Here is a 12659-nt window from a genome sequence, read left to right on the forward strand (position 1 = left end):
TTTATGGAACGCATCCCTGTTGAGTAGTGGGGGAGAGGTGAACTGGGACTTGGCTAATGGTCAGCAATGCAGGGTGGTAACCTTATAACCAATCCTTGTGGAAATGGAGAAAGAATTTGCTGCTCATATCCTTTTTGAACTGAAGCAAAAGGGAGGGAATGACAGGGATTAGCAGTCCCTCACTCTATTTCATATTTGCTGGCAAAGGTGCAGAGTGCCTTAGAGGGTCATGTGCCTACCTAGGGCTCAGGAAAAATTGGTTGATTCGAATGGCTGTGTGAAATGTGAGCCGTGAGTGAGAAATCTAAGAGAGTGGATGGGATGAATCTGTTCAAGAGTGTTAGATATGATAGCATTGTATGAAATGAGATGAAAGGATGTGAAGTTATGCAGTGGGAGGGTGTGAAGTGTGGGAGGTCAGGTATGAATGCAGGTAGATGATATAAGGAGGGAGTTGCGATATGGATGAGTGATGAATGGCAGAGTGAAATGAAAGATTATGAATATGTCAGCATGGGCTGTATGTATGCCAGTTTCCAGTGTCAGGTGAAAGTGGTAGTGATTGTTGGATATTTGCCCTGCAAAGATAGGGGTGAGGCAGAAAAAGACAGGTTTGTTAACAAGCTGGATGGAGTGGTACAACAAATGCCTAGGAGTGAGTATTTGGGATAGGTGGCATGAATAAAAGTTGACACTGTTTCTGTGAATTGTATCACAGGTAATTATGGAGCACCAGGAAGGAATGATAATGGAATGCAACTGAAGGACATGTGTCAGGAAAGGAGGTCACACATTATTAATCATATTTTAAGCTGAAAGATGAACACATTTATTCAAGGTACAGAGGGACTGAAGAGAATGCTGAAAGAAGTGTGGTTATGTTGTAGAAAGATGCCTGGAAGTGTTGCTGATACTAAGTTAGTGAGAGGAGAATGCTGTGGTTTATCAGATCTTATGACTTTGGTGTCCAAGGTTAAATTGTGAGGAGCAGAGTGGATAAGGAAAAAGAGAGAGAGAGGAGTAATCAGAATAAGAGATAATGTGAAGAAACAGAAAGGCAAAGAAGTGGCAGATGAATACCAGGTTATGGTAGCAGAGGAGGAGGAGTCAGTGAGTTAGGAGTTAATGGATCTGGACAAAGTTTGAAATGTATATACAGTACTAGTTATGAATGCTACAGCTATGGGTGGTGTCACATGGTTAACAACTGGTAAGAAAAATGCTTCATGCTATGAGGATGTTAAAGGGACAGTGGAAGAAGAGAAAGAAGTGACTAGAATGGATGCAAGAAAAGGATTCAGATGAAAGAAGAGAAATACCTGTACACTGAGAGCAAAATGCATACAGAGACTGGTGATGAGAAAAAAAGAGACAAATGACAGTCTTAGAGGAAAAATTAAATGTACACTGTAAGTTACTCTAAAATTGGGAAACTACAGGCATACCTCGGTTTAACAATGCAGTTGGTTAAGTAAAAACCCATCGCTAGGCGGTGTATCGTGTCTTGGGGTAGATTTAACATGTAACTATAGGGGTGTGTTTTTGAGCCTTGGGTTTATGTTCCAACCAAGCCCTAAACCCACCCAAATGAGTCCAGAAACGAGTTTAGCTAACCTAAACCCCCAAATAGCTTTAAAACAAGCTAAATTAAGCCTAAAAGCAGTTTATAACTCACCTAAACCCAAAAATAAAATCTGAAAATCATCAAAAATAAGTCTGGGAAAAAAATCAAGTTTAGTAAACTGTACTCCAAAATGACAATGTTCACCTCACCAGTGACTAAAACACATAAGTCTAAGTCTAAAAACAGTTTATAAATCAACCTAAACACAAAATTTAAGTCTTAAATACCATCAAAATTGGTTAAAGATAAAAACATCGTTATACTGGGGTTTGGCCATCATTCGGTGGGGTAGGGTGATATTTCTACCCCCATCGCTCTGCCAGGGCATCGCATCAATGGGTATTGTATCTCGGGGTCTGGTGTGTAAAAATGTAGAATTGATGGTGGAAGAAAGCTTGAAAGTGGGAGAATATTAATGAATGGAAGTGAGGTAAGGGGCAGATGGAAAGAATGCAGTATTTTGAAAGGCTGATGAATGATAATGACATTAGCAAAGCAGTAGCAAACATGATTGGTTTTGTTGTTGTGGAGAGAAGGAATGTGGTGCCAGAAGGTTTTATATTGGCGGAAGTGAAGAATGATGTGACGAAGTTGAAAAATGGGAAGGGGACAGGTATTGATGAGGTCTATGGAGAGATGAATAAGTGCAGTTGAAGGAGTGGAATGAAATATTTGTTGAATGTATGTAAGAAAGCTTGGTTAAGTGAAACTCTACCAAGAGAGTGGAAAAAGGCTATGAGTGTACCCCCTGTACAAGCATAAAAGTGATCAAAGTGACTGCAAAAATGATCTTGGTATAAGTATGTGCATTGTTGTGGGAAAGATATATAGAACAGTTATCATAGAGAAGGTAAGGGGTATATCAGAAGGCCTGGTAAGTGATGAACAGATTGGCTTTAGGAGCGGATGTGTAGGTCAGATATTTGCAGTGGGACAGATAGTGGAGAAAACTTGTTAAAAGGACAATAAGGTACTTATGGCATTTATCGATTTGGAAGAAGCTTAGGACAAGTAGACAGAGAGGGATTATGGAAGGTTTAACACATGTAAGGTGTGGATGCACAGCAACTGAAGTCTCTCTCTCTCTCTATATATATATTTATACAGTATATATATAGTGTATACATACAAGTGCAAGCAGTGAAGACAAAGTTCTTTTGAGATCTTAGAGTTTTGGAGTGGAAAGAAATAGCACAAGACTGGGATAAGTGGATATGTTTTGGAGAAGCCTCTGTCCTGCAGTGGAATGTTACAAGTTAATGATTAATACTGGTAACCTAGTAGGGCCAGACTAGATAGGTACAACCATACTAAAGGGGCCTATTAACCCTTTCAGGTCACAAATGGGCTCATAGGTCCAGTCTGAGAAATTTCATTATTTGACAAAAAAAAAAAAAAAAAAAAAAAAAAAAAAATCAAGGTTTATAAATTTAGAAAAAAATATTATATTCATGCATAAGGAACTAATACACATATGTCTACAAAGTATAAGGGCGCTAGTTACCAAACAAGAGCTGTAATAATGATGGGAAGCTGCATAGCAAGTGATGTGTGGTGTCCCAAATAAATACACATCTGTATACAAAATGATGGAGAAACACTCCTACTAACCTAAAATCTTAAATTTGTGTTTATTTCTTCTCAGTTGGATTGTCAAATACCCAGTAAATGAACATTTATTGACAAATGCTGATAGCATTTACCAACTTCCCGCAACAGTTTAAAATCTCCCGTGCAAATAGGTGAGCCATGATTGTGGTCAGGAGACTTGTACCCATAAAGCCATGATCATGGCCAGGAGACCTCAAAGGGTTAACAGCAGTCAGATTAACCCCTCAGTGGCCATGGGTTCAGAAATGCTGTATGCTAGTGAAACCTAGGCAGTAAAGGAAGAGGATATTCATTGGCTCAGGTGTACAGAAATGAGAGTAATTAATGTGTTGTGCATCCTTGAATGAGAGGCCTGGGGTGGCTAGGATTGTGATCAAAGAGTTGAGAGAGAGGAAGGATGGGACTGGAATGTATTGGTGTTGTGATGAGGAGGGGTAGATTGAGGTGGTTTTGGCATGCTAAGAGGATGGAGGATGACAGTTGGTGCATCAGGTGAGAAGTTTGATTGTTGGCGGTAGGGCGAGTCATAGAGTATGACCCCAGGGATATGGGACTGAATTGGAAGGCTGCCAGAGATCGAGCAGCATGGAGAACCACCATTAGGTAACCATGGCCAGTGCATGCAAGCATGTTGGAAACCTTTGTAAAAGTATGATGTGTGTGTGTGTGTGTGTGTGTGTGTGTGTGTGTGTGTGTTTGTGTCTGTGTCTGTGTAAAAGGTATGGGGTGATAGTTTAGGTTGGTAATGAATGGTGAAGAGTGAAGTATCTCAAATCTGATATATACAGATTCCTTGTTGCTTGCATACAAGAACTTGGCAGACATGCAGAGTTTTGTGGATGTCTGTGAATGGTGGGCTTTGAGAGTACATGTAGATAAGTGCAACGTAATGTTTTTGTGAGTGAAGGTGATGTAATGTGATTTGATTGCTAATGGAGAGAGACTCAGATTTGTGAGGATGTTATAAGTATCTGGGTGCAGTGATAGAAAAAAAGAGGTAAATGTGCAAAGGAAGTTGAAAGTACAGTGGGACAGGGAAGGCAAGTGGCTAGTGCTATGAAGACATTGACATGAAACTTGTCTGAATGTCATGGGTGGGAGAAGCTTGCATTAAGTTTTAATGCCTCTTGTAACATATGGGTATCTAACTTTAGTGTAGCATGCATGAAAAACAAAAGGCAGGAGTAAGAACTATGGAAATGGAGTTATTGAGGATTGTACATGGAGTGCAAAGAGTGGAAAGGATAAAGAATAATTAATATTTGTAGATGTGAAGTGGGGCCCTCACCATCCACTCATTCAGGGTAGTGTTGCTCTCAGATGACTGCCCTTTTCTCTCTTCCCTCCTTCATTCCTTCCTTCCTCTTCTGTTTTTCTTTCCTTCATTCTTATCTCTTCCATCTGTCTGAGTGACTCTATTCTGAGTGACAAGCCAAATGGTTTACTGTACACCAGGAAACCATTTACTACACTGGATGGCAACCATATAACCAAATTATAGAGCCTGGTGGTTTAGTGGTTAATTAAGGCTCTCCAAATGAATTGAGCCTGTGCAAGTTTATATCCAAGGGATGATTGAGGCTGGTCACTGTGATCTTAAATGTCAGAACCAACTTCCCTATCCCTAGGCTTCTATGCCTGTTGTGTAGTAGCACAGGATTAGATGATGATGATGATAATAATTTGAAGTAAGTAAGTCGGTGGATGCTGTAGTTCAAGACAGTTGTGCTTAGTTGCTGTGGCCATGGGGAGATACTGTTTGTGAACTGGGTTGTGAAAAGGGTGTACGAGGGGTGATTAACAAGTTCATGACCTAAGTTACAAAGATTTAATTTGAGACAACAAAGTCATTTTTCAACATAGTCCCCTTACAGATTTTTACACTTAATCCAGTGGTCATGGAGCATATGGATCCCTTCATTGTAGAAGGGCCTTCAGGAAGTGATCTACAACATCAGTGACATCATTATCACTGACAGAATGGCAACCACTCAGCTCCTTTTTAACCCCTACACCGCGGGCATGTTTACCAATGTTTTGCGTGTGCCACGGGGTTATTCGGGCTCCGACAGACTCTCAAAAAATATTTGCCAAAAATCAGTTATTAGTCCTAGAATATTAAAATTACATATGCTTATGGCACATACCTTCAGCTTTCTCCTGGAATGTTTGTTGAGCCTTCGTCAGTTACCGTAGGACTTGTGGAGACCTCTGAGGTTGGGTAACGAAGTCTCCACTTTACACTTCCCGACAACCCATAATATGATAACCACAGCCAGATATTAACACTATAAACACTACTCTATGATTTTCAAGTAGAGTGGGATCCATACTCCAAAAAAAAAAACACTGTGAAAGCAATGAAAATTATGAGCGCGTCTGACCGTCGCACTTGTGCAAGTTCGCTCTTGGTACTCTGTCATTTATTATTCATAAAACCCCTCACACTTTATATTTCTATTACTATATAACACTTATATATATCTACAGTCTTTATCCATAAGTTTCCTTCAGTAGTATTAGTTTATTGTCACTGTAGGGATTCAATTTCTTTCAGTAAAATACGTAGCATTCACTTTCTCGTCCTGTATACTAGCATTTAGAGTGAATGTCACTTTCATCTTCACTCTCATAACTCATAGTATTCAGACATGCTAGAGTGAAACTTTCGCTTTCATTACTCCTAGGGTATATACTCGTATTCTTATAATACTACTCATTTACATTTCTATTTACGTTCTCTATTTTATTTATGTTATTTACATTTCTATTTTATTTACACTGTGTTATGCACTGTCACTTGAAGTAACTTATAAAACTATTTTCCACTGTTCACGTATATTTACATTCATTACTTTCACTTGCTGTTTACACATTATTTACACATTATTTACAATTCCACTTGCACTGTTTTACTCAATAGAAAGATCGTAGTCACTCTTTTATCAATTGTCAGCCCTTTACCTCTTTCCACACGAGGTTTAGTAGGGGGTAAAGGTCACAGGGCCCTTTGCATGGGGGTGAAAAGTCCCTGAAGTCAGCAAGAGCAAACAGACATACCTCCACTTCGGAAGATGAGAGTGAACTGATAAGGGAGGGCCGGGGTGGAGGCCTACCTAGGGATATTCAGTACTACCAACGTTAGCTCTTGAAACAGCTATGTATAGCACTGAAATGATTGGCAGGAAATCTAGACAATACATTATAAATTAGGTAGTTCCAGGTGAATGTAAATATCACTTAGGCTTCTCCCTTCCCTCCTTATATGTATATTTATTACGAAAATAGATTATACGGCATATTTCAAGGGGAAATAAACAGCGAAAATTAGCGAACGAGCACGTGAGGTGCTGTCAGGTGATAATTAGCCAATTCCAGGTGTATGGCACTCTCACTTACCTTATTTCTTTCTTGTATATATTATTTGGTATAAGAATAGGGCATAGGGCTTATTTCAATGGATGAAATCAGTGAAAAATTCCAGGGAAGATTTACTTAGCGTAGCACAGCCAGGCAGGCGAGAGGATAGGGTAATGGAGGGGGGGGTAGGGAGGGGAGTCAAGAACGGGGAGAAATGGCTAAATTGTCAACAATGGATGGGAGTACAGATGAGATTAGAAGTGCTGACTAGTGTTGGACATTGGCAGTACTGATAGATGATACAAGCCCCCACTTGGAAGCCCGGGTGAATTCAAAATAACAGAATCACAAAAGCGACGCCCCGCGGTATGATCCCTTGCTCCCAAGCATCACGAAAGTGACGCCCCGCGGTTAAGGGATTAATCTTGGGGAACAGGTAGTAGTCTGAGGGTGCCAAACCAGGTGAATAGGGTGGGTGTTTGAGAGGTTGGAATCCACACTCATGGATAGCAGCTATGGCCACCACGGACTTGTGGGCCAGAACGTTATCTTGGTGGAAAAGCACCCCTCTTGTCAGCATCTCACGCCAATTCTTTTTCATTTTCTCTCATAGCTTTCTCAAGAGATCAGCATAGTAGACCCCGGTGACACTGTGGTCCTTTTCTAGATAATCCACCAATAGCACTCCTTCTACATCCCCCAAAATGGAGGCCATCACCTTCCCGGCAGACAGCACTGACTTGGCCTTTTGGGGAACCGGAGATCCTGCATGTTTCCACAATTTCGACTGTTATTCCATCTCTGGTTGGTAGTGGTGTACCCAAGTCTCATCTGTGGTTATGAATCACCAGAGAAATCTCTGCATCAAAAATTGCAAGATTGTCCTTTGACATGTTGTGCCAAATCCACTTGTCATCAGGTCCAAGGAGCTTAGGGACCCAGTGAGCTGAAATCTTGGTCATTTGGAGTTCTTTGAGGATAACTGCATGGACGCGTTCCTGGGAGATACCCAGCTCTTTGGCTGTGAAATGCTCTGTTATTCATTGATCTGCCAAGACCAGGACATCATGGATTTTGTCAATGGTTTCCTGCATGGTGACAGTGACAGGTCTTCCTGGACTGGGGTCATCTTCCAGGCTTTCCCTGCCTCATTTAAATTCAGCTGCCTACTTCTTAACCATCCTGTAGGAAGGGGCATCTCCCTTTAGTGTCGCCACAATGTCCTCATGGATCTCCTTGGATGATAAGTCCTTGATACCGAGGTGGCAGATGACTGCTGGATGGGTGATATTTTCTTGAAAATTGCTGAATCATGAATTTCAGTTATCTGGAACAGAAAAAAATACAACTGTTACGAATTTCTGTGTAATCATTCAAAGAGTTGAACTGTATGGAAATTTAGTTAGAACTGTGTAGTTCATCTCCTTGTACCTTAGGCCACGAACTTATCAATCACCCCTCATATCTGAGCAAGTTTTAAGGTATGAAGAGGAGTTATAGGCCAAGAAGGTAGAGGGATATGATAAATATATGTGTGAGAAAGGAATTTTATGAAGGTTAATAAAGATAAGGAACCAACAGTGGATTTTGCTAGTTGGAAGAATATTGTACCTTGGAGTACAGTATGCAATGGGATACAGGTCCCTTACTGGATTGTGACGTCTGGCAATAGATAGATAGTTTTTGCCCAGTGATGTGATTGTCATCAGATTGACTCAAGCTGATAGGTAATGTGAAGTATGTACCATAAATGAGAGTATTTAAGCATGTGAGATGGAGTCAAGATTCAGTGGGCTTGAATGGTCATTGAATGAGACTGTGGGTCATGTAATTGGGTCTACTTTGTCAATTTTTTTCTTGCTCTGTAGATCAAACCTCACCCCATCCTTAGGTGGGAAAATAGGTCAGAATGATGATGATGATGATGATGATAAATTTTCAACCCCACACTCCTGCCATTTTTAGTCATCTTTTACGACACATGGAATACTGTATGTGTGTTGTATTCTTTCTCCTGATTCCCATAGCTTTCTGTATGCTAATAATATTCCTCTTGTCAGCTGGTGACACTCTTCCAGCTACCTCAGGAATGGATGTTGATTCTTCTGATGAAGAGGCTGATGATGATGAGGAGGAGGAGGGTGAGGATGACGGTGAGGACCTTGACCCAACTCAGTCTGACCTGCGAGGTATTGACCTGACTTCGGACTACTGTCCTGAGCGGCCCAGGACAGAGGAGCTCATCAAGTTAGCTCCTCTCTTCCCAGAATATAATGAATTTCATGTCCCAGTTGGCACACGATTCAGAAACACCCTAGGACCTCCCATTAAAGGTGAGAAGAGTAGGTGTCAGAGGTGAGAAAGTGCATTTGTCCTTAGCGAACGTTAGTTGGACAGTTATGTTGCATAATTTCTGGATTGTCATGATTAGAAGCTGCTGTTTCTTTCACCTTAAGCTTCATATGAGGTGTCCCATGGAACAAGGGTTGATCAGCCAAATGGTGAAATTGAGTGAAAGGCACCAACATGTTACCTTGGCCTACATTTCACTTTTTTGCCCCCAAAGAATTGCACACAGGCCCTTGGAGTATGCTAAAGCTCCTTTGTTCAGTCCCTAACACTCAGCCTTATTGCATCACTTAAGCCCAATTGACTGCTGAAGAATGGTGGTGATGTGAGTGTATGATCCCCTGTTAATAGGGAAGATTGGTAGATGGGTAAGTAGCTAGGTAATACACTCAACCCTTGAGTACCACAGGCAATAGGGACTGGACAAGGACCGTGGTACTCAAATCTGCGCCACTCGAACAGCATGTTTGCATGTATAATAATACAACTTTCCAAAACTCTCTCTTGTGCACCTTCCTACCACCATACCCCAAGTAAATTACCTCCACTTATACCCTCCATTAAGTAAAACGCTGAAAGAGATATCATCATCATCCAGACCTCCTTTCCCACCCTAGGGCAGGGTGAGGAGTAGCAACATCCAGACAGCCCAAATTTGCCCAATCCAATGGGCCACGTTCCTTTACTCACCATTCAAGCCCCCGGAATCCAAGCTGTATCTGATACGCCAGTAACATTCACCACATTCTGTAGCTTCATATAAATGTATCTGATAGAGTCAGTCCAGACACTGTCACGTTAAAAAGGAGTGTCAGATCCCTGATCATGTGCTTTTCCTCATAACATTCATCCAGCCAGCTCTTCTCTTGTCAGTCCCCCATTCTCACCAACTTCAAAACCTCTCTTCCTCACACACTCATCCACCATATCCCTCCAGCTTCTCCTTGGCCTACCTTGCCTCCTCCCTCTTTCAAATTCTCTCAGATATACCTTTTTCACCACTCTATTGTTATCCATACTCTCCACATGGCCATACCATCTCAGTACACTTTCTTCGATTCTGGTGTCCACAGACTTTCTCACTCCACATCTTTCACAAATCACAGTATTTCGTATCCTGTCCATTCCCTGTACTCCACAAACATTCCTCAGCAGTCCTATATCCATTGCTCTCACTCTTAACTTTTCATTTTCATGCCACACCATAGTCTCACATCCATATGTTAAAGTTACCATTAACACTCCTTCATGTAAGCCTCGTGCAGCTGCAACACTCAAGCCTGTGTTTCTTATCAGGGCCTTCATGGCACCAGCCACTTTCCTTCCTTGTGTCACTCTACTCTCCACGTCATTTGCACATTTTCCTCTCTTTTCTGTCACTGTACCCAGGTATTTGAACTCTGTCATGAATTCTGGTCTCTCTCTGTTCAATGTAACATCACACTGGGAGTCATCTTCTCTCTCAGTAAGAGATACAACTCATCTAATTAAGAACATCAGTGGTATTAAAAATAGCTTTAACAAAAACAAATGTTGGGCTGGATACCCTTGTGTTGTTGATATGTAGCTCCCCAGCACTCTCCCACTGCCCCCCACTCCCATTGTTGTTGTCAGACTTTCACCTTCTCTCGTATCATGTGGCCTTCGGGAGAGACAAAAGGCCACATGCTTAGACGAAAATTTATTGGTCTGGCAGTGTTAGGGGATGAAATGGAAAGAAAATGTTTGCTAACCAGGAAAAAGTTAATCTTTTGTCCGTGTTTTCTCATAAGTTAGCATTCAGTTTTACATTCTTCATTTGATTTTGCACTTCCCAGCAGATTTTGGATTGACTGAGCATATGGCTAGTTGTTCTTTCTCTGACGCTCCACATAACGTCCTGTGAGCTTCTCAGTCAGCTTAGGACAACATATGAACTTTCACTGCTGCCAGGGTCACATCACCAGGGTTCCCACGCATGATCTTCTTTATCTTCTCTCAGTCCTTCCAAGTCATTCTCATGGTGCTTTCATTAATGCCATGCTTTTTGCCATTTTGGTGAATTTATGCTTCACTTGAAGTAGTAGAAAGTCCTTACCAATTCATTTCATATTCTTCCAGTTTGTTTTCTGTATTTTTCTGACTACTCTGTATTTTTCTGACTATTTTCATGGTGGTAAATTACCATTTCCCACTGAAAAATTTCACACCTTTTATCATCACATTCCTTAAGCTGTACCTATAACTACCTGTCTTGATGTACTCGAAGGCGGTTTTGTTTCCCAGCTTCTCAACTGGGAAGTTGTTGAATGCTGTGAAGAGTATGTACGATGGTGCAAAGGCTGCAGTGCGTGTGAATGGTGAACTAAGTGAATTTTTCTTTTTGAAAGTTGGGTTGAAACAGGGATGTGTCATGTCTCCATGGTTGTTCAATCTGTACATGGATGGGGTAATAAAAGAGGTACAAGGTAGGGTAGTGGATGTTGGAGTGGCCCTGGTGAGAGAGGATAGTGTTTGGAAACTCCCTGTACTGTTGTTTGCAGATGATACCGTGTTGTTGAGTGAAGACGAAGGGGAGCTGCAAGGCTTGGTGGATGAGTTTGAGAGAGTGTGTAAGAAACGGAATCTAAAGGTGAATGTAGGGAAGAGTAAAGTGATGGTCTTTGAGAGAGGTGAAGTCAGTGAATGTACAGCGAGGTTAGATGGTGAGGAATTGGAAAATGTGAGTACGTTTAAGTACTTGGGTAGTGTGATGAGTAAAGATGGAGGTTTGGAGGGTGAAGTGCTTGAAAGGGTACAGCAGGGAAGAAAGGTTGCTGGTTCTTTGAAAGCAGTGATAAGAAACAGGGAAGTGAGCATGGAAGTGAAAAAGTTACTACATGACAGTATTGTGATACCAACTCTAACGTACGGAAGTGAAGCTTGGACGTTGTTGGAAGGACACAAGTCAAGAGTGAGAGCCGTGGAAATGAGTTATTTAAGAGGAGCCTGTGGAGTCACATGGAGAGACAGGCTGACGAATGAGGATATAAAGGAGCGTTGTGGTGTTGATGTGGATGTGATAGGAAGCGTTATGAGGAACACACTGAGGTGGTTTGGCCATGTGGAGAGGATGGAGGGTGAAAGACTGACGAAGAGAGTGTATGTGAGTGAGGTGGAGGGGGAAAGAGGGAGGGGGAGGCCGAGGATGAGATGGAGGGATGGGGTGGAGAGGTATATGAGAGAGGGGGGTGTGAGTTGGGAGCAGGGGAGTGAAATGGCGGGGGACAGGGCGACTTGGAGGCGATTTGTTTGTGGCCACCCCAAACAGAATTGAGGCGTCTGGCAATAGATAGATAGATAGATAGATCAACTGGATGCTAGGTTAGGTTAGGTTAGATTAAATTATTAGGTACATTTAAGCTAGGTTAGGTTAGGTTTAGTAAAACACTTCGGTTACGACAGGCCCTTTCTCCATTACCCTGATGAGTCAAATGAGTTGACACAGTGAAACAAAGCTAAAAACAACAGGGAAACAGATTTCTCATGAAATGTTTATTTACCACCCAGAAATAATCAGAAATGGCTGGGAGAAGTAGGGATGTGAGAAGAGAGGAAGAAATCAGTAGGAAGAAAGTTGTGGAAGTAATAAAGTCAGACTGGAGAAAGCCCTAGGAATTGATGGAGTGTGTGGTGAAATGCAGAAGCATGGGGGAGAGATAGTATTCGAATGGATGTTGAAGATGTGCAGATTGGC

At 41.7% G+C, this 12659-nt stretch overlaps 1 protein-coding gene across 1 annotated transcript in view; it reads left to right on the plus strand.

Annotated features, from left to right (window-relative positions):
• The window catches only part of LOC145415663 (cytosolic carboxypeptidase 1-like), a 340545-nt gene that overhangs the window by 170035 nt on the left and 157851 nt on the right, over nucleotides 1-12659 (plus strand). Inside the window, exons 10-11 of the mRNA XM_080284878.1 lie at nucleotides 6983-6992; nucleotides 8674-8928. Of these exons, the coding sequence (XP_080141004.1) occupies nucleotides 6983-6992; nucleotides 8674-8928 (265 nt within the window). The remainder of the gene's footprint in view (nucleotides 1-6982; nucleotides 6993-8673; nucleotides 8929-12659) is intronic.

The sequence above is a fragment of the Coenobita brevimanus genome, chromosome 103 (assembly GCF_032717465.1).
Source record: "Coenobita brevimanus isolate Jiangsu-jjx chromosome 103, ASM3271746v2, whole genome shotgun sequence".
Lineage (NCBI taxonomy): Eukaryota > Metazoa > Arthropoda > Malacostraca > Decapoda > Coenobitidae > Coenobita > Coenobita brevimanus.